This window comes from Vipera berus (genome assembly GCF_964194415.1).
Source record: "Vipera berus genome assembly, chromosome: 1".
Lineage (NCBI taxonomy): Eukaryota > Metazoa > Chordata > Lepidosauria > Squamata > Viperidae > Vipera > Vipera berus.
The window spans coordinates 197,091,016-197,113,760 of record NC_138202.1 but is presented as its reverse complement, the minus strand read 5'-3'; the positions used below and the strand labels follow the sequence as shown (position 1 = coordinate 197,113,760).

The 22,745-nt window shown below is 39.6% G+C and overlaps 1 protein-coding gene across 2 annotated transcripts in view; it reads left to right on the top strand.

The window, feature by feature from the left end:
* The window catches only part of SPRED2 (sprouty related EVH1 domain containing 2), a 98,798-nt gene that overhangs the window by 50,351 nt on the left and 25,702 nt on the right, over nucleotides 1–22,745 (top strand). Inside the window, exons 2-5 of one of the 2 annotated variants that reach the window (XM_081333313.1) lie at nucleotides 1,984–2,098; nucleotides 17,425–17,602; nucleotides 21,067–21,235; nucleotides 22,027–22,091. In XM_081333313.1, coding sequence (XP_081189439.1) covers nucleotides 17,459–17,602; nucleotides 21,067–21,235; nucleotides 22,027–22,091 — 378 coding nt within the window. In that variant the 5' untranslated portion in view covers nucleotides 1,984–2,098; nucleotides 17,425–17,458. The remainder of the gene's footprint in view (nucleotides 1–1,983; nucleotides 2,099–17,424; nucleotides 17,603–21,066; nucleotides 21,236–22,026; nucleotides 22,092–22,745) is intronic. The other variant, XM_081333312.1, reaches the window with a different exon arrangement.

The following is a 22,745-nucleotide window of genomic DNA, read 5'->3' as shown; positions in this document are numbered from 1 at the left end:
CATTTGCTAGTGTGCTTAATTGGTTGAGACAAATCAGATTGAGATAGAGAGCCCATGGGCCACATGAGGACTCCAGCACTTTGAGATCACATCAGAATTTGTCAGCAAAAGCAGCACACTTCAGTAAAACAGTTTGAGGTTTGCCTTTTGGGCTTGGAGGGATAATGGATGGGTATGATGGTAGCTTGTCTGCCAGAGGCCTCCTGCACCCATGCCTACCCTTAAGCCCACCCAACAGAAGCTAAAAAGGGACCAAAGACTTCAGTCGCATCCTTTAAGGACCTCACAGCTGAAAGGATTTTGGCAGACCCAAAATTTCAGATGGGGAATGACTGTTGGGACTTCCCCTGCTGTAGTCCACACAGAACCTCTCATTGTGTAATAAAAATATCACAGTGCGTATTGAACACATGTGATATTCATTGGAAAATCAAATTTAATTGGCTTAGCCAAGGAGCAATGTTGTGGTTGGCAAAATGTGGCCAGGCCTGACTTCATGGGTCAGAAGTTATACAGTTTTAGTTCCGCATTGAAGACTTATCTGAAGGCAAAAGCACAACCAAACATCTTGCAAATCTGTATTGTGCAACTGCTAATAAAATGCCAATGCTGCAGCTGTTGTTTCATTTTCTTCCTGTTAGAGAGGCCTGTGTGTTTTGGTTTACATTTGTAGTTTCTTCCACAACAAATGCAGGGTGTGAGCAGCATTATTCTACCAAAATCTGAGGTGCCAAAGAGCGAAGAAGAACCTTTGGACAGTTTTTATTATAATTCCCTGTGAGAATCAGGACAGTGAAATATGAAGAACTATGCCACTGCTGTATGAAATGCAGAATAGTCCTCTGATGACTCATCTAGTATGGCGCAGTATATTTGTCAGGAGACTGAATCATGCCTGGAGAAGCCACTTTTCTGCTAACCAGCTGCTACTTAAGTCAGCGAGGCAATTCATTTTAGCATATGGTTTATTGTAGCAATCATGGGAAAACGGTGCACACTGGGGTATAAAATGTAGAGGAAATGGCATCTGGTGGCAGGTATGTGCCTTCCCCTTTTAGAGACTTGTGTGTACTTGTGTGTACTCATATACCTTGGGTTTGTTCCTCTGCCTCATTCTTTTCCGTTTAAAAGAATCTATGAATGCTGCAGGGGTCTATGGTGGAAGAGAATGTGCATTTTAATTTTAGGTGAAAATGTTTCGTTAAAAAAGAATTAACTTGTGTTTGCATGAACCGTTCTCACTGACTTGTGTTGTGGGTGGAGAGCAATGGATGTTCTCAGTTCCAGAACAGAGTAAAGGAGAAAGAGGAGAATTTGGGGCTTAGCAGTGCACACGTGCCATTTTGGAAATGAAGTTTTTAATCCATTTGATCTTGCAGGTGATTAACAGTCTTTAAATTAAGAGTTTTCCTTCAGTTATTTAATTGTGAGCCAGATTGAAGTAGAATTAATTGTTCGCTGTAATGACAGATTCTCTTTAGCGAGGGAAAATTATTTCTTTTAAAAAAAATAAACTGCATATGGTCAAATGCAAATGGCTCCAGTTTCACACTTCATTTCTTTATGTTATATTCATTTACATGGAGAATATGTAAATGAAGCATTAAAGTAAAAGAATGGAGCAGACAGACTGAAGTACAGGTGAAAGTACATTTATACATTTATTGTGTAACAGATTTGCATTTGGCTAATGGCCCAGCATTTGAGTTGTTGAGTCAATGAGCAAATTATATTAATAATAATGCCATCTAAAGGGGATAAAGCATAGTTCCATGCCAGAAACATTGGCTTCACACAGATCAAAATAGCAAAAGCTCACTTGAAATTACTCTTCTACTGTTGCACGGTTTACATCCACTTTTATTTTAATAAATTTCTGTTCTTCACCTGATTGGAATCTTGCTAACAGGTGAAAAAACAATTTTCCTGTAAATGTTACTGAATCACCTAATTTCTTGGTACCATATTTGTGCAACTATACAGGTTTTGTTCCTTCCTGTTGAATTGATCAGCAAGAAAATAAAAGAAAAAAAGGCAGCTATCAACTAATTTTCCAGTGCTCTTGTTCAAGGGCAAGGTCCCAGGAAGACGAAGCTAGGTACAGAAATGAATAATTTACTTGTGTAAATTGTTTTATGTGAGGATTTTTAAAATAAAGATGAACAAACGAGTTTCCTTGCCTGAGGACACCTTAAGAAAAAAAATGAGGCTACCTAGAATATAACTCTAGCCTAAACCACCATGGTGAATTGCTTGAGTTGATAGGACTTGGGCAGAAGACATCTGAATGGTACCATCCTGGCAAAAGCTGAGCTAGAGGCTTTGCAAATCTTAGCTACTTTCTTATCCAAACCTATTATTAACAGTAAGACAAATCCTTTTCTTGGGATCAGTCAAAATAGTGATAAAATGTGCAAAAAGCTCTCCAACGCTCTTCAGTAGGTATTAAAAATATCAGGGAGTGAGGAAAAGGCAAGAAAGTTTCTTTGTTTTTGTTTTAAATTAACCCAGGTGTTTCAGCTCTGAGATCTGTAGTTCAAAGTCTCAAGTATGTTGTAGACTGAAGGCAGGTGCTTTTAGTATCAGGTTACACCTAATATTCAAAGAAAAGAATAGTAGTTCTCTTACACATACCCGTGCATGCATGGATGTCACCCACACAAAATGGGCCCTGTTGGTCTGCCTGCCTGTGGTGGACGAAGCAGGGAGGCTTCCGATCTGACTGAAAATGACATTGTCTCTTTTATCCAAGTCCCCAGTTTTCCGTATTGGGTGTTATACAGAGAACAATTCAATAGGAACAGTACTTTTCCACTCATCTAATACAAGCATGTCAAACTACCGGCCCATGGGCCGGATGCGTCACACCAAAACCATGCCCATTGCCGGCAATGGGGGAAAAGTCGCAATACGGCGAGTTTGACACGCGTGATCTAATAGAAACCTGCCTTTTGCTTTTATTTCTGATTGTATATTTAAAAAAAACTAAATACAAGCATAAAATGTTCTGGTTTTTATTCCTTTGTCTTCACACTTTCCTAACTTATGCCTATTTTTTTAAATAAGCATTTAAGTTATGAGTTAATGCGCAAAGGGAAAAAAAGTAAGACATGAGCAGATGTTAATTTATTGTTGACTTTGGCAACAGTTGAGCATCTAGTTTCATAATTCAGAAATTTCATGCACAAGGCTGTACAGTTACCATATTGTTGTTTTCTTTCCTTCCTTATAGCAGAGGTGTTATTTGCGCAATCCTTGGGGACATCCAAGATTGCCTGAGCCACCAGATTCTGCACCAGTTGCAGCTTCTGGATATTCTTCAAGGGTAGTTCCTTGTAGAGCATGTTACAATAGTCCATAAGGAGGACCGAACCAAAACCAATAGGTTAAAACTACAAGGAAGGAGGGTCAGGCTGGATATCTGCAGGAACTTCTTGACTATATAGCTGTCAGTCAATAGAGCAGGTTGCCACATAAACTAATGACTTCTAATTTGTTGGAGGTCTTCAAACAGAGGCTGTATAGTCATCCGTAGGAGATATTCTAGTGGATTCTGCATTGAGGAGAGTTGACCAGATGACGTCTAAGGTACCTTCCAAATCTGAGACTCTACTTTTTCTATCTCCTGCAGGAACAGTTGAGCTATGAGCAAATAAATGCCAATGAAAGAAAATGTGAAATATTTGATATGCCCATACTTTATATCTATAAGGAGAAAAACACTGTTATCAGGGAGAATTACTGTAAGGAAGAAGGTGTGTGTTCGGCAAGTTTATTCAAACCAACTTGAATCCTCATAATTAAGACAAACTGACTTCAGCTTTCTCCACTTAATTACTTGAAGCTACCCTGTATTTTGACTGTCAAACATTTCATTTCTAGCTTGTCCCCACCCTTGGGTGGGGCCCAAGCTTGGTTATAACGTATATCTAAAAATAATGCCTACTAAAGTTGGACTGATAGATCAAGTCATTGCCAACAAAAGCCAACTAAATAAGGCTGAACAATCCAGACTGACTGTTGTGGTATATCTGGGGGGGGGGGCGCTATGAAGACTTGTGAATCCTTGCCTCTTTTCCATTTTGTCCCCCATAGTCTGTAGATTTACAGATGCCAACTTTAAGTTATGTAGGACTGCAAAGAAATTCTCTGCAAATTCAGGCATTTTCAGATATGCATAGGTTAAAACCATTTCCTTGTAGAATTTGGCTGATCTTTGAAAAAGAGTCGGGTTCAGAGAGACTACCTGGGAATTTCAGAACAGTTTTGGGAGAATCTTCATCTTTACTGTTACAGGTTCAAATAGCTGAAATAAAAATGACAAGTGTAAGAGACCTAGAGTATCGTCCCATGGAGGCTCCACTGTATTGGACAGCAGTTACCTTATATCCTTTTGTTTGCCAGGAATGTAGAGTTGTAGAAACTCACACAACAGAACATTCTGATTTCTAATAAGCTCTATTACCTATAGATAAATTTAGAATTGAATAGAATAGAGCTGGAAGGGGACTTTGGAGGTCTTCTAGTCCAGCCCCCTGCTCAAGCAGGAGAACCTATACCATCTCAGACAAGTGACTCTCTAGCCCAGGGGTGTCAAACTGCCGGTCCGCAGGCCAAATGAATCATAGCAAAACTGCGCCCACCCCATTGCCGGCAATGGCAAAAAAGTCACGATACATCACGACATGTCACATGACGTTGTGAGTTTGACACTTCTGCTCTAGCCTCCTCCTAAAAAACTCCAGTGATGGAGTGAGTGGCCACGATTTCTGGAGGCAAGCTGTTCCACTGGTTAATTGTCCTCACTGTCAGGAAGTTTCTCCTTAATTCCAGATTGCTTCTCTCTTTGATCAGTTTCCAACCATTGTTTCTTGTCCTGAATTTAAGAACAGATAAGAAGTTGTTCTTGTTGTTAGCTGCAAAGTCGTGTCCGACCCATCACAACCCTATGGACAACGTTCCTCCAGGCCTTCCTGTCCTCTACCATCTTCTGGAGTCCATTTAAGCTCACGCCTACTGCTTCAGTGACTCCATCCAGCCACCTCATTCTCTATCCCCTTCTTCTATTGCCCTCAATCTTTCCCAGCATTAGGCTCTTCTCCAGTGAGTCCTTCCTTCTCATTAGGTGGCCAAAGTATTTGAGTTTCAACTTCAGGATCTGAGATAAGAAGTAGATTCTTTCAAAATTGCAACTAGTCTGCCTCTAACTATGTTCATGTTCCCAACAACAGAAAATAGAAACATAAAATATATATTTCTAGCTATTTCCTAGAAACATCAATAGACAAACGATGTGAAATAATATATTGGCAAGGTCGAGGGTGTATGCTTTAGGGCTGATGTGGGAAGACTAGTTTGCTTTCTCATAAATGAGGACTGGCCATGCTTTAACATGAGAACATGTTTAAAAAGAACTGACATGTTACCTGCTGTGACTGAAGTGCTTTTGTGTTATCTGACATGAGGCTAATTATGAACTCATTTCCTAGAAAGCCTGACTAATGGCTTTAAGCAACCATCAGAGAATGGTCTTAAAAAGTACATCGCCAGGAAGTTTTCCAGGCTGTCTCTCTTGGCTTAACTGATGTTCAGTAATATATTGCTTTCATTTAAGAAGGGAATTCTTCAGTTATGATGAAGTCAGAGCAAGAACCAACTTTAGCAGTTTGCTTTGTGGCAACACCTGGGTTATTAGCTGCAATTTTCCAGATCAACTCTGTAGAATATGAAAAACCTTCCTCTGTTGGCTTAGGGCGATGGGAGTCAAAGTCCAGTGCATCTGAAGAATGTTAGTCTCCAGATCACCACCGTACTGAGTAAATTTGAATCCTGTTTGCTTATAAAAGCAAATTAACCACTTCTCTCCCCTGCTATGATCAATAATTGCAGTTATCCATGGGTTGGCAACATATATTAAACATAACAGCAGAATACCAGTAGATACCTCCCATTGTGCTCACCAGACTCCTTGTCCCAATTTTCATTTTAAAAATATTCCTTTAATTAAAAATGAAACTAAACAAGTGATAGATATGCTGTAAAGCAAAACATTGTCCCTAACTTATTTATTGGCAGAAATGCCTTTGGCCCTTCAGATTTCTACTGGGATGAGAGTATCCTTGACAACTAGTTTGCCTTCTGTAAATGATGGTTTTGAAACTACCATACCTGCTGTGGTGTCCATTTTGCAGAGAAGCAAATCTTGCATGGCAGTCATTTCACATCTGTGCCCATCTTAAGATACTGAATATTCCAAATATGTCCTCATCAGCAAATGTTTCTCCTGGTATAAAACCTTAAAGATAGTTAATTGATGGTTCTAATTAATGGATAACATGGATAAGAGAGCATTTGTTTTATTGTGTAAAGTTTATTCACAGTGAGCAAGAATCTAATCTTTCAGTTGCCCATGTTGGTGTGTTTCAGAGTCACACCTGCAGGACTTTCCCACAAAATATTAGTTTTCTGCTAGGAGCAGTGAAGGTGATCTTTTCCCACAATTTTTGTAGAATTGTTTGGGTTTCTTTTTTCAAATATGCCTGGCGGTTATTAAGAGTCAATGCAAATTCAGCTGGGGTTTAAAGTAAAAGCCTAGGCGACCACTAGCATTTCTAAATTTCTGACAGAATTTGACAAACAAAAAAATTGAAATGATAGCTTGGAAGTAGTAAAACAACAAAGTATTCTAAAATGTTATCTAGTTTGCAAAGTTACTGTAATTCTGGGAATACCATAAATATTAATATATCCAAAAATATAATACCAGTAGCCTGAGGCCATTCACTCCACAATATTACCTCCTTAATCTGTGTAATGTGTTATATTAATTTCTGAAATAAAGTGATGCCCTTAAGTGAAAATAGAATTGTTAAGAAATGCTTGACAGTATTTCAAGACAGTATCAGTCTTTCTCCCCACTCCAAAAAGTCTAAAGCTTTAAAAAATATATACACCTTCCAGTTATCCAATTAAATGTCTTCTTTAGACATAATTGGATCAATCTGTTTTGCTCCTTTTGATGAACACCTCATGTGAATGGAGACCCAGAATGTGAAGCTGAATGGAATTAGTGCAGATTCTGAATGGAGTTTCAGCCATTAATTTGCTTCATTATTGAATTCCACCCTTCCCCTTTGTCTGCTTCGATTTAACAATGCCTGCCTTTGACCTCTGACACTATAATGTTCTTTTGCTGAATGGGTGCTTCAGAGCCAGATGATTATTTCATTGTAAATTGTGAAGTCATTAAGAGCACTCTATTCTTAAAGTGCATTGCTGTGTCAAAGAGATTTGGTGCTTTTGTAGGGGAATAAAGATGCTTGGGCTTTACAAGTTCACATTGGTCACAAGGCATGATATAAGATTATGTGAATTCACAAATTCATAGATCCATATGCAAGCACATTTGGACAATATCATGTATCAGAATGGTAGAAATTTGGCTTCAAAATTCAAAGGAAATTTAGAAATGTTATATTCTATTTTTTTCACATGAAAAATGCATATAAGGTCACAACCTAAGCTGTTTAAATGAAAAAGTAACGATCCAATTTGTGAATCTTAACACTGTTTTGTCACTGAAGAGAGATTTCATCTCTTTATATTGTGAATCCACATAATCTTATATCATGCATTGTGACCAATCTGAGCTTGCAAAGCACAAGCATCCTTTTTTTCAGAATGCAGGAGAGACAGCAACTTGTTTAAAGACAGGACTCCTGTCTCAACCAATTTTAATTAAGAATGGTATCCATATATATCATTTATTATGGAACAAGATAGAAACACTTCGAGTATGGTTTCTTATGTTTATGCCAATAGGTACTATAAATTGATTGAAAGGAGGGAGACATCAGAAATTAAAAATTAAAATCTGTAATATTTTAGGGTGAGTTTTTTCTTTCTTTTTTAACATTTATAGATTGCTACTATAGATTTTGGCATTAAGCTAAAAATATTAACATTTTAATATCATAAGAACATTCTTTGCTATGGATTATCTTTTATTAATGTTGGGTTGTGTCTGAATTGTGTAGCTTCAGTAATTCTAATCCATTTATTGATTTTTGTTGTTGTTAGTTGCGAAGTCGTGTCCGACCCATCGCGACCCTATGGACAATGTTCCTCCAGGCCTTCCTGTCCTCTACCATCTTCTGGAGTCCATTTAAGCTCACGCCTACTGCTTCAGTGACTCCATCCAGCCACCTCATTCTCTGTCATCCCCTTCTTCTATTGCCCTCAATCTTTCCCAGCATTAGGCTCTTCTCCAGTGAGTCCTTCCTTCTCATTAGATGGCCAAAGTATTTGAGTTTTAGCTTCAGGATCTGGCCTTCTAAAGAGCAGTCAGGGTTGATCTCCTCTAGGACTGACCGGTTTGATCGCCTTCATTTATTGATACTATCTCTTTAAAAAATAAAATATAAAAAAGAAAAGAAACACCTGTCTAAAGAGAACCAGCCTGGGTAATTCCAAGTTTCTTGCTTTGGCTACCAAACTTTGAGTCAAGTAGAAGACCTAAAAAAAGTCAAGGTGACTCAGACTAAAGACCTATATCATCCAGCATCCCACAGTAGTCAACCAGATGCCTATCAAAAGCCCAAAAATAGGAAATGAATAGCAGTCTCTTGCTTGATTCCTCTAGCATTGCAGCTGAGACACATATTGCTCCTGAGTCTAAATCCATCACAATTAGTAAATTATTATTAGTCTTTCCTATTCATATATTTATATTTTAGCTCCCTTTCAGGAAGGTGGTGAGGTAAATCTAGTGATATATTTTTCTGGAAATAATTCCAAAAGATATCTCCCATACCCATCAACTTATTAATAGGCCATTTCAAAGTCAGAATGGTGATAAAATATGCCTGCTAATGAGTTTTAACTTATGCTTATTCATAAGCGCATTGGCAGTTCACTATTTCTGCTCTTCCTGTTGGACCTTTTCTTAATGTTCAGCTTAGAATTCTAAGGAGCTGACTTGGTACTGTAATTTTGGTCAAACACATTGGAAGGAGAATGTCAGGGCCCACCTCAAACCCACATCTTAAGAAAGCAGAACTCTTGGAGATAGTTTCTTCCAAGCAGGAACTTTTACTCAGAATTAGGAGATAGCAGGCATAATAGACAGGATCTGAGGGATTCCCTTACAGATCAATATTTTTAAAGTGTCCCCAAGCATAACCCCACCCCACAGTTCATCAGGGCAGTTCCAAACCGGTGGTAAGCCCATCATGGGAAAGGAAAGATAACATCAATCCGATACCATTTGCAGTACAATCATTCCACAGCTCTTTACACCTCCTTTGGAGAAATAAACCAGATCCCGGAGGTTTGTGTCTCTTTCCCCACCCCTTTTCCTAGTTGCCTAGTTGTAAGGGAGGAAGAGTTCAGAGGGATGCATAGTATAGAAACCAATTTATTACACTGTAATGGATAGCAGACAGGCGAATAAACAAAAGGTTACATTTAATGGAGGAAGTGAAAGCAATAAAGACCGCATGCCTATTCCCTCTCTCCCTTGGGAATATGACAGAATCCAGGAGAAGGTGAGATTTGGTTCCAGCTCGGAGATAGTTAGAAATGAAATATAAATGGATTCTGACAGAGAGTCAACACCCTGATGTCTAGGTTACCCATCTATTCCCCCCTCCTGAGTGCAGTGGCCTAAGGCCTCAAAAATTTATTTATTTATTTATTTATTTATTTATTTATTTATTTATTTATTTAAATTCCATTTATATCTCGCCCTTCTCCGAAGACTCAGGGCGGCTTTACAAACTTAGCAGTTAGAAGTGCAGGAAACTTCCCCAGATAGATCAGAAAGTCCCTTAAATAATCACTTCATTGAAATTGGTTGTGTTCTTTCACAGAAACTACAGGTAGTCTGAAGATCCATTTAGTCTCCCCTTTCAAGCATCATCAAGCATCATTACATTTGCTGATTGCAGATCCCATAACCAGTGCACTTTCCCTTATTTCTAAACGGCCCATATGACTGAATTACAATATTATATTATCAGGGGAGGACTCGTCCATCTTTCTGCCAGATCATTTCAATTGCTCATAGTTTTCCCAGTTTTTGGAGATCCGAGAGTTCCAGCTTGTGAATCCTTCAAGATACTTCGGAATACAAAATCAAGAATACTAATGCTACCTTTATTCTAAGGTTAGACTAACAGAATATTGCCCGTCTGAAAGCACTTCCCTGCTCTCTGACCAGAGGACAAGAGAGAATCAGTTATCTCTTAGATGCTTTTCCCACCCCATTCCTGGTGATGGACTCAGTTTCCTCTTATCAGATCATTGTCTCGGGCTGCGACTCTTTCATCTCCTATCTAAAGGTTGTTCTCACAACCCGTTATACTGCTCTCACCTCTCATCTGTTAAAGGTGATAGATCTGCCTTTGGCTTCATTGCCAATTTTCTCTTGTCACATCCTTATGTATATTAATATTTCTTTAATTAGAATATTAGGACTTTTTATATTTATAATTGGACTGTGCTTTTTTAGACAATTGCATTTGGGGTATCTAAGCTGAGAAAATCGGAAAGTGACTTCACTTGTCAAGATTTCAACTCTGCTGAATGGGTTGTTGCCCTTATTCTGACATAGGTTTGATAATCCAGTCACAGGGTCTGATTTACGAAGGGAAGAGCAGCTATTTCTCAGATTTTCAAGCAATGCAACTTTTCCAGTATCATTTAATTATTATGTCTAGGGTCCCTATTATGAAGTTCTTTTTAAAAAAGGATAATGTAAGATAACGAATTATATTTTTTTACAAATACACAGGATGCGCATAGAATGATGGCCTAGAGCAGGGGTGTCAAACTGCCAGCCCGCGGGCCAGATGCATCATGCCAAAACTGCGCCCACCCCATTGCCAGCAATGGGAAAAAAGTTGCGATACATCACATCACGTGACGAGTTTGACATCCCTGCCCTAGAGTCTTGAATAGGGATATTCTTTGAAGTTTTCAAAATGCACAGCTCAATAAATTGATTGCTTTAAATATCCTCAGTGCTATTTCATTCTAATGGTATATCAAGCTAATTGTGATTTTCTGAAGAAATTACGAACCTTTAATTGTCTCCTAGAGAATATTATAATTATACTTAGGAATACACAAGTCATAATTATAAAAACTGCACCTGCTCTGCCTCCTGTAAATTTCCAAGTAATTTGGCATCATTCATACCAGCTAAGATTGTGAAAAATGGCGGGAAAAATCACCCCTAGAAGATATTAAGTTATAAGTAACTGCAATTCTTTAGCCATAATGGTTTAAACCATGGTACATCTGATCATGCAACTTTCTTCCTTTGTCTTCATTTCAGTCTATAGATCAGGTCAGTATACTGCCATTACTATAAATCGGTCTCTTCAGCGGAGGTGGGGAAGATATGATCCTCCTTATCTTACTACCCCAGGGGTGTCAAACTCGCAACGTCACGTGACATGTTGCGGCATATCATGACTTCTTTTCCATTGCCAGCAATGGGGTGGGCGTGTTTTCGGCATGACACATCCAGCCCGTGGGCCGGCAGTTTGACATCCCTGTACTACCCCATGATATCAACTTCCAGCAAGTTGCAGCTCGGCAGTTTTTTTTCCTATTCTTTGCTCTTTAAGACATCTTTTGAAGATTGATGGATCTATAATACACAGAGAAGTTCAAGCTATGGTTTTGAAGATGGTGTTGACTATTATTGCATTCATTGTGTTGTTTTTTCCTGTCAGCCACTTGGAAAGATTGAAATAACATAAAACTGCTTGAAATTAATAATTTTTCATCTCCCTTTGAAATAAATAAGTCTGACAGCCATACTAATAATACAAGCTAAACTTAAAGAAAAGAAACAAGAGGAGGAAAAAGTGCATGGAAAAAGGAAGAAAGAAAAGAATATAATAAAGAGAAATTCCAATGAACTAGGTGGGGCTTATTTTAAAGTTAAAGTGCGTGGGAATCTCTGCAAGAGGACTCCGACCTATCATAAACTGAACAATGTACCTATGTCTAAAACTTTAGGCTAGCGCATTCTCAAAGCCCCACAGCTGCAATATGCTGTGAACACTGCTGATTATTGTACATGGCTATCATAAGGATAAAAGGGACGCGGTGGCTCAGTAGGTTAGGATGCTGAGCTTGTCAGTCAGAAGGTCGGCAGTTTGGCGGGTCGAATCCCAAGTGCCGCGTAACAGAGTGAGCGCCTGTTACTCGTCCCAGCTTCTGCCAACCTAGCAGTTCGAAAGCACGTAAAAATGCAACTAGAAAAATAGGGACCACTATGGTGGGAAGGTAACAGCGTTCCGTGCGCCTTTGGCGTCTAGTCATGCCGGCCACATGACCACGGAGACGTCCTCGGACAAGCGCTGGCTCTTCAGCTTTGAAACGGAGATGAGCACCGGCCCCTAGAGTTGGAAACGACTAGCATGCATGTGCGGGGGAACCTTTACCTTTACCTTTTATCATAAGGATAATGTATGAGAAATGCTTTAAGCATCTGAACAATGCTATATATGTACCATTAATAATGTTAAACCTCATGAATACATAGTTCCTTCATGTCAGCAAGGAAGCATAATCATATTCAATCTATATTGTCATTTTCAATCTTTGTAAGCAGAATAGGTTCCCAGTCAATAACTGTGTGCCTAGAGTATTTTACCTTCAGAAATTTAGAAAAGGATGTTTTATATAGTAGCATTTGTGCTTCTTGGTAAAGGCTGTATTTACCAAGTAGCATATAAAAAGAGACTTAAAGTTCATATACTCCAAATATCCTGCATTAAGAGAAATGTAGTTTTATTTTGAATCAATATGAATAATACAGACATGCTTCTTTGTTTCATGAAAGGATATCAGTTGGAAACTAAGCCTTATTTTGAAGTACTAAAAATGCTACCAATAACCATCATTAAGGGAAAATACAATTCAAATCTTGAAAATACCTCCCATTTTCTTCAAGTTGGGCTAGATTTCAGCTTATTATGGCCATGCTTGAGGGAGGGAGGTATCAAAACAGGACTAGACAGAGCACCAAGCTGAAAATGCTAAATGCCTTCTAGAAACATTGAGTGTAGTATAAATCAGTGCTTTTATTATAAAATGGATATATTGTTTTGCATGCAGAAAGAAATTTATCTGTTAGAAAACTAATCCAAGCTGAAGACAAATGGATTTCTTTCCATATATTTGTTATAGGGTATATAGCCTATATAGAGTAATACACCATTCTTAATGAAGATACAAACATAGGGATTCACCGGGGGGGGGGGGTTGTTGTTTTTTGGAGTTAGCAACATGTTTGTATAGACCAGGGGTCGGCAACCTGAAAAAGGAAAAGAGCCACTGGGAACCGGTTCCATCACACATAAAAAAAAGTGGGAGCCACGTGCGTGCGTCCATGCACGTGCATGCGCAAAAAAAGTTTTGCGCATGCGCAAAATGGTTTTTTCTTGCGCGGACGCGCGCGGTTGCCATTTTTTTTATGTGTGATGGAACTGGTTCCCGGTTGCGCAACGGCGATGGCCTGTCTGCAAAGCTGCCGCTTTCGGCAGCCTGCAAACGTGCCGCGGCAGCTTTCTCAAAGAGCGGCGCCGCTGCCCATTCCGAGAGGTGCGCGCGCACCTCTCCGAACGACCGTAGGTGCGCGTGCACCTCCCCAAACCTTTGGAGAGGTGCGCGCGTAAACGGGCAGCGGCGCCACTTCTTGGGAAAGCTGCCGCGGCCCGTCTGCAAAGCTTCCGAAAGCGGCAGCTTTGCAGACGGGCCGCGGCAGCTTTCTCAAAGAGCGGCGCCGCTGCCCATTCCGAGAGGTGCGCGCGCACCTCTCCGAACGACCGTAGGTGCGCGTGCACCTCCCCAAACCTTTGGAGAGGTGCGCGCGCGAACGGGCAGCGGCGCCGCTTCTTGGGAAAGCTGCCGCGGCCCGTCTGCAAAGCTTCCAAAAGCGGCAGCTTTGCAGACGGACCGCGGCAGCTTTCCCAAGAAACGGCGCCGCTACCCATTCCGAGAGGTGCGTGCGCACCTCCGAACGACTGTTCGAAGAGGTGTGCGCGCACCGGGCGGCTGGGAGTCGCAGGAGACGGCTCAAAGAGCTGCATGCGGCTCCGGAACCGCGGGTTGCCGACCCGTGGTATAGACTCAGTAGAAAAGTAGAAAGTAGCCAGCAAAGCAAAATAAAAATAGGAGGTAAGAAAACATTAAAAGAAATCTAATCAATTAGTATGTACTTGCCATACTTTACTGTCCGTCTGTCTTTTGATCTTTAAATTCTTACGCTCTTTTAGGATCTCATAAATTGCCATGGATTTCCCCAACTTTCCCCTTTTCTTGATCTGTTCATTCCTCTTTCATATATTTCTTTTGCCACCTTAATCCTCATACATTCTCTCTATATGACTACTCCATATTGTTTTCATACTAGTCACTGACTTTGTATTCAATCCACATTCACGTGACACCTATTTTTTCTTGATCCTATCATGCTTTTCTTATCACACGTATAAGTATATGTACTGTATAAGTACATTCCCACGGCATTCACATTGTTTTTGTTTTTCCTGACATACCCAGTATCCATATATTTCCATGTGACCAAACAAGCAGAAGTACTCTTTCTATGCATCTGTTTTGTTCCATTTGGCAAACATTCTTTCCTTACATACTACCCACAATTTTATGACCAGCATTTCTGTCTTATTTTTTCCACTTTGTCCTATTCTTCGTAAACATTCTTCCATCATCCAAATATATTATGAATCTTTTTTCCCCATTAATTACAGGTATACATGAATAGAAATACAAATGGCATTGACACCAGTCCTATTTCGTCAGATAACCTCTAATGCAGATATTATGTTTGATGTTGAAAACCAAATATTAGAGCCATTTACAGTATTTTCTGTTTACTTGATAAGCAGTTATCTAGTATTTATTAAAGTTGTCTTTGAACCAGATTCTTTTCATAAATACTATACTGAAGACTTGAAGGATGTTGGCGTGGAAGTCCATGCTATCAGCAGCATGAATATATAGCATATAATACAGTATCCAGCTACACCCCAAGTGTTAAAAAAAATGCTTCCATTTAATATATAAACAGACTATGAAAGGAGCGGTAGAAGGGACTAGGTGTTTACCAATTAGCTTAGTAGTTTGGAGATATGCATTTTCCTAAAGCTTCCACCATCACAGGCATCAGTTGAATTATATTAGCCAATTAATAGAAGATGTACAGATATAACACTGCCCTCAGAATAGCATGAGTTTAGAACGTCTGGGCTAGGGAAGTTGTTATTGGAGTTATTTATAGTCTTGGACATATAAATGTCTATGTGGGAAGTAAATATCTTAAAAGGTTGGTAGGGTCTGCTTTTTCAATAGAGTACTGGGCTGGCATCCTTATTACTGGGCAGACCTACCCTGAAGGAGTGGATGGACGGACAGAGTAATAAGAACTATTGGTTTATTTCCATTTGCTTTTGTTCACCAAGCTTCTGGTAGAGAAACAATAAATGAGTCATATCTTATCAGCTCTCTCTCTCTCTCTCTCTCTCTCTCTCTCTCTCTCTCCCTCCCTCCCTCCCTCCCTCCCTCCCTCCCTAGAGATTGCTTAATTTCTCACGATATATTGAATTTCAAAATTTCCTTGAAGAGAGAGCTTTAAGATAGTCCTCAATTTACAATTGAACCTGAAATTTCTGTTGCTAAGTGAAAGATTTATTAAGTGAGTTTGCCCCATTTTATGACTTTTCTTGCCAAACTTGTTAAGTGAATCTGGCTTCCCTGCCGACTTTGCTTGTCAGAAGTTTGCAAAAGGAGATCACGTGACCCTAGGACACTACAACCAGTCATAAATATAAGTCAGTAGCCAAGTGTCTTTGATCATGTGACTATGGAGATGTCACATGATCATAGGTGTGAAAACTGGTCATACTGTAGGTCACTTTTTTCAGTGTCATTGTAACTCTGAATGAATGATCAATAAACGATTTGTTGTAAGTCGAGAATTGGCTGTAGTTGAAATCACATTGTATCATACAAATCTCCACAAAGTACAAAGTGTTTCTGTTACTAAAGTCCAGATTGAAAGCTGCATCTGTGAATTTCAGTTGCATTTATTCTAATGCAGTCCTTCATTAAGGATTTGATCATGAGTTGTATGTGAGTATCTTGTTCAATGTTTTCTTTCTGTAAGGAAAATGCTTTATATTATATTACATAAAATAATTGGAAAGAGAGAAAGAGATGGCACTTCTTTAGACAAGCCTACATGATTTGATCTTTTAAGAAAAGAATCGAGAATGGCCAGCACTTCATTCCTGCTGGAGTGTTTGTAGCGTAACAAATAGAAATGAAGATTCCTCTGGGTAAGCTTGCGATAAGTTGTGTAGGATTCGGAAAATGATGAAACAGGAGGAAATAAAAGCAAAATTAAAGGATCCTTCTCTTTTCTCAGTCCTAGGGTTTCTACAGTAATGCTGTTCTATTGTACTTGGACACTTTACTCTTTCGACTCGCCCTTCAGTCCTACTGTTCCTCTCCCTCATCTCCAAAAACTATATATTTACAGTTCTGACCTTCCTGTGTCAAGTACCAGTAGCTCCATGCAGCAAGAGTCACACAGCAGCATTGTCTAATGCATTTGTTCTGAGGTCAGCTTTTATAGGCAAGAGCCCATAAGGCCAGATTGAATCTTTTTGTTTCAAAATGAACCATAAACATTGATCTCACTCCATAGATGCTTAACTATTCATCCTCCCCCATCCCCATTAAAAAGTCATCTGCATCCCTTAGCATGTGGGATTACTTGAGTTTTCTTGGTGCCGAATGTAGGTTGCTCATGTGCAAAGAAAGATCTACCTCAGACATGTCAAACACAAGGCCCGGGGGCCAGATCCAGCCCGCGAAGTGGTTTCATGTGGCCCCGAAGCCATCCTGGAAACAGTGAGGGAACGGTCCCCGCTGCCTTGGCCCTGGCCCAGAGACCCTCCTTCTGCCAGAGACCCCCAGATCTGTCCCACTCCTGCCCAGGCCCCCATAGGCACCCTTGATGCCAATGATGTGGAGCTAGCCATGCCCACCCAGTAGGCCTTACGCACTCCAGCTGCGCCCACCCGGCCCCCTGAGGGCAACCACAATGCTGATGTGGCCCTCAATGAAATTGAGTTTGACACCCCTGATCTACCTTCTCAATATGAAGATTTTCCTTGAGGCACTCAGCTGGACTGAGCATGAATGACGCCTGGAATCTTTTTGTTGTATCACTTTTTAGCTATGATGGCAGATCATATTTTTTAGTTGAGGTCTTACATCCCCAGAAGACTACTGGTTTTTCTGTAGCTTTAGATAATCAGATGCTGAAAACTGTAAAATGGACTCTGTGATTTAATTGTCTCCTGTTTTTGTCTGTTGCAGTGACAGCTATATTGTGCGAGTCAAAGCTGTGGTTATGACCCGAGATGACTCCAGTGGAGGATGGCTGCCCCAAGAAGGAGGTGGCCTTAGTAGGGTTGGTGTCTGCAAGATCCAGTGCACAGAGGCTAATGGAAGAAATGGATTTCTCATCCATGGAGAAAGGCAAAAAGACAAACTGGTAAATTAAATTGATCTGGTATGGACTTTGGTCCCTTTTCTTCCAAAATGCCCCCCTCCCATCTTTCTTAACATTTCCTAAGCTCATGTGTGATACATCTACAAAACTTCTTTTAGTGCAAAAGGACGTTATGTATTGTTTTCACAAAGAGCAAGGTGCCTATTAATGTTTAAACTCCTTAAAGGTTTAAAGAGAATGAGAATGGAAAACAACCATTTTTTTCCAAAATTTGCTAAACAGATTAGAAATATTAAAAAAAAACACTAACAAAGCCAGCCACTTTGTATGAGGTAATTCCAGCTTTTGAAATGGAACTGAATTATTCATACCATTTCATTTGAGATAAGAGTCCAGTAGAGCAAAAATGCCAGGATGATTTAAATGTAGCTCTTTGCTGTGACTTTGCTGTGACCACAGCTTCCTGCTTTTGGGGGACAAATAACTCTCAGATTTTAGGAGTTCTTGCCCACTTTTAATCAGAAGGTGTCCCTGTCCACAAATTCTAGTCTAATCCAAAAATGGAGTAAGAAACTAAAGAGATAACAGATACACGTTTTGGTGCACCTTTATGTCTTGGACATAACAAATGAGGCCTGCAATAAAATGTTGCAGCATGAAGTCTTCAGAGTCCCAGCCAACTGTGCCTTTCTCAGCAATATTCTACTCCATTGGAAGTGAAATGTGATCCTAGTCAGAAAATAAAAGAAAGGGGAGACAGTATTTCTAAGGCAAGAAGAATTGGTAAAGAATAAAACAAGTTAGTTGTGGGTTGAATTACTGTTGAATTACTATGAACTAGAAGCAGTTTATATATTTTAGATACTTTAAATAAAGTAAGTTAATGCTGTTTAGCAGACAGTCTCATTTATAAAGAAAATCATTCCATCCCTTCGTTTTCCCCACTGTAGATGCTCTGTGGCTACTGAACATTTTCACTCCTAATTGGGTTCCTCATGAAATCAATCTGCCTCTTCCCCTTCTTTAAATAAGTTTGTTTCCTCAAATCAAACTATCTTTCTGTAATGGCCCCTCAAAAATGAAGTGGTCCCATCAGATGTGGGGTCTGGTTGAGGTTCTAGGTGACCTAAGTATGCTTTTGCCTTTACTCTGCACCCCAGATTCTTCAGGTTTGTCACTGAAAGTATGGCCAGGGCTTTTTGCAGCTTGTGTGAGTATATATATATATATGCACATCCTGTCTACAGAAAGAAGGGTGCATATCAACCAAGTTGCTTACCCTTTCTCCAGAGTTCTGAATTGCATTTGCCCATCATGACTTCATGATGATTTGGTGGCGAGCATAATGAATAAGGGTGGCACAATGGCTCAACCGTTAAGACCCTGAGCTTGTCACCAGGAAAGCTGACAGCCCAGGTTCAAGACCCAAGCGTTGCATGATAGGATGAGCGCCTGTTACTTATTCCAGCTTCTGCCAACCTAACAGTTCAGAAGCATGGAAATCCCAGTTGATAAATAGGTACCACCTTGGTGGGAAAGGTCACTGTCTTCTGTATTTTTATGCTAGCCACAGGATGATGAAAACGTCTCTCAGGCAATGCATGATCCCTCAGCTGGACAGAGAAAACCTTTAAACCTTTATAATGAATAACTTAATTTACAACTCAATCATAAATGAATAACTTAACCTAACTTACAAGGTTGGTATGTTCGGTACCATTTATAATGCAGGTCTCACTATCCAAGTCTTAACCAATAACGCAATATATAGATTTTAGCTGTTTCCGGTTCAATAGGGAAAATAGCAAAATTGTTAGTGGGTAGTTCCCACAACCCCACAAATCTTGGAAGCTGTTAAAAATGCGGTTGTTCTACCGTGAGTGGTTAAACCACTGATAAATGAAGGTATTGTTAAAATAAATACGGAACGAGATGATGAATCAGTTATTATGGTTTGGTCATACAGATGTTTTTGAATGAGCTGGGCTTCACTGATTCAGTGATAAGATAGTGGTTTGGAGATGTGCTTATAGTCAAAGCAATTTGAAAACACTATAATAAATTAAACTCTAGTATCTTCTAATTAGCATGACTGTTGGGCTTCTACCAGTGTTTTATGATAGCTGTAGTCCAATATTAAATTAGACAAAACTGTAGCAGAGGAAGAAAAAAAGAATAATGATTACATGGTTGGCTCTGAGATGTGAGTGATCAGTGTGGTACTAATTGCCCAAAAGAAAAGAATATTTGTACCTCAGGGTTGAACTGTGGAATCCTTGATATTCTCTGAGCTTAGTTGTTTGCTTGTAGACACAACATCATCAGTCCTAGTGAATGTGGGGTTTGCTTCCTGTTTATCTACAGTAGCTTGCACTGGCAGTGTTGGTGGGAGTATGGTTTTCTCCTTGGTAGATCCTTGATTAGGGTATTGTTTTTTGCTTGATTGTTTGGTATGTGTTAATCCCTGCTTATCTGGGTGTAAGCTACTGGCCAGGATGTGTTCTAGTTTTTTTGTTTTCTTTTTAGGTTTTTTATTGTCTCTTTTGAACCATATGTAAATGTGATTTGTCTCTATGTATCTATTGATGAAAAGGGACACGGTGGCTCAGTGGGTTAGGACGCTGAGCTTGTCGATCAGAAGGTCGGCAGTTTGGTGGGTCGAATCCCGAGTGCCGTGTAGCAGAGTGAGCGCCTGTTACTCGTCCCAGCTTCTGCCAACCTAGCAGTTTGAAAGCACGTAAAAATGCAAGTAGAAAAATAGGGACCACTCCGGTGGGAAGGTAACAGCGTTCCGTGCGCCTTTGGCGTCTAGTCATGCCGGCCACATGACCACGGAGATGTCCTCGGACAAGCGCTGGCTCTTCGGCTTTGAAACGGAGATGAGCACCGGCCCCTAGAGTCGGAAACGACTAGCACGCATGTGCGGGGGAACCTTTACCTTTACCTTATCTATTGATGGCTTATTTGTCTAAATGCTAGGCTTCCAGGAATTCCCTAGCATTTTTGGATTTGGCTTGGTTTAAGATAATTTTCCAGTTGAAACTGAGTCTGTCCATGTATTGTGAGATTAAGGAGTTTTCATTATAAAATGGAGCAGCAATGACTCCATGGTACTAACTATATATCTATATGGATTGGATTTCATTTTGCATGAAAAAGAGTAAAGTCATGAATGCTGAAATGATATAATATTTATACACAAACACATATTGAAAATAAGTTCCTAAGGAAGTTAAACTTGGCTTTACAGAGATATGAAATACGGTGTGTAATATAAAGGTTTGTGTTCCTCTATCAGCCAAGCAGGAAATGTTTCAAGCATGTTGTCCTCTCTCATTTAATTTTCCTGATTTCTTGTGTTGAAAGGAGACTCATACCAAACAACTGCAAAATAAGCAGACTTAATGTTTTTTATGCATGCAAGAGGAAGTAGTAAATTACGCTAACAAACTTGTGTCCTTTGCCTGTAAATATCATCATTGCACCTCTTTGCATTTTCACCCCAGGTGGTGCTGGAATGCTATGTGAAAAAAGACTTGATCTACACTAAGGCAAATCCTATATTTCACCACTGGAAAGTTGACAACCGAAAATTTGGACTCACTTTTCTAAGCCCTGCTGATGCACGAGCATTTGACAGAGGGGTGAGAAAAGCCATTGAAGATCTCACAGAAGGTACTATACAATATCCTACCACTTTAATGTGTGTAGCAAAATGGCTGTCTTCTCTATTTCCCCCCCCCCATTTCTTTGTTTTTGGTGCCAACTTTGAAGACAGAAGGTTGTATGTCTTTCACTGAAGCCCTGCTAATTACTTAAATCAGAGTCTTAACCTTCTATATTGACTTTCAGAGAATGTAATCCCATCATTCAGCCAGTCCTCTTTACTATCTAGGAACTGTTAATGTTAGAAGGAACTGCAAGGTTAATCCAGAGTGAGCAAGTGTCATGTATTTCTCACACTGTGGATCTTTCTTTTTGTTTTCCATATTTGCTGTTCTCTTGAGTAGACTTTTTAAGATTGATGTTAAATTGTAAATTATTTATTATTTTGCCAACTAATTTGTATCTTAGGTTTTTAAATTCTTTACATAGTTGGAGAGTGGCAAGAGGAAAGCCCAAGTCCTAATTCACCTAATTTTTTGTACCATTCTAAAAGACTTGATCAGGAATTCACAAAAACAAAATTCCAGACAGAATTTTGCTTTTGTGAAAACGGGAAAAAATGGTTTTGTCCTAAAGAATATTGACCTGGCTTTTAATCACGAGTCCAGGTGCTCTTCTTCATTCCAGCACCACACTCTGGCTTGTTTGACTTTGGAAATGTGGGCTTAATAGGTGGTTTATGAGAGAGATGACTGTGCCCAAAAGAAATATTTGTCCTCCGGTACATTTTTCTTAATAGGGTGGCTGGAATATAATGTTTTATCTAAAGGAACAACACACATTTTAAAATGTCTTTGCAGGTTCTACGACATCATCTTCCACGATCCATAATGAAACTGAAGTTGGAGATGACGACGTCTTCACTGTACGTATCTTTCATATCAAATTCGTTTTTGTGGCCTCTGAATGGTTTTTGTCTTTCATGAGAAGTAGAGCCTATGAGGGTACTGATTGCCGTTCGCTCAAAGAGAACGTGTTCGTAAAAGTGATAATAAAATCTCCCTTAAGCCAAACTGAGCTTTTGGTGACAACACGAAGACCACCTCCACGTTGCTTTCTTGGCAAGAATATTCAAATGATTAGGTTAGTATTCTTGTAGAATACTGCTTTGATTTCCCATGTATAGATATCCTGGTGGCATCCCATCCAAGCACTTATCAGGTCCAACCATATTTTGAGATCAGCCAACTTTGGCTAAGCGCTTCCAGTTAAATGCAAATGTACATGTGGAAATATTATTGATTTGTTTACTCTGAACATCTTTTTTGCTTTTCTGCAACAAAAATATAAGGCAAATTACAAAAATAAATGTTATGGCATAATCCTATCAGTAAAAAAAAGTAAAGATAACAAAATGAAAGGTATCAGTCTCTGGCTTTAAAAATGCCATCCAGTTGATAAATTTATCCTGAGCAGCCATTCTAAAGTTGAATTTTCACAATTTCCATAGGAAAAGGGAACAGTTAACAAATTGGATGGGGATTGATAAATGCTGCTCTACCACAGGGATATCCCTAAG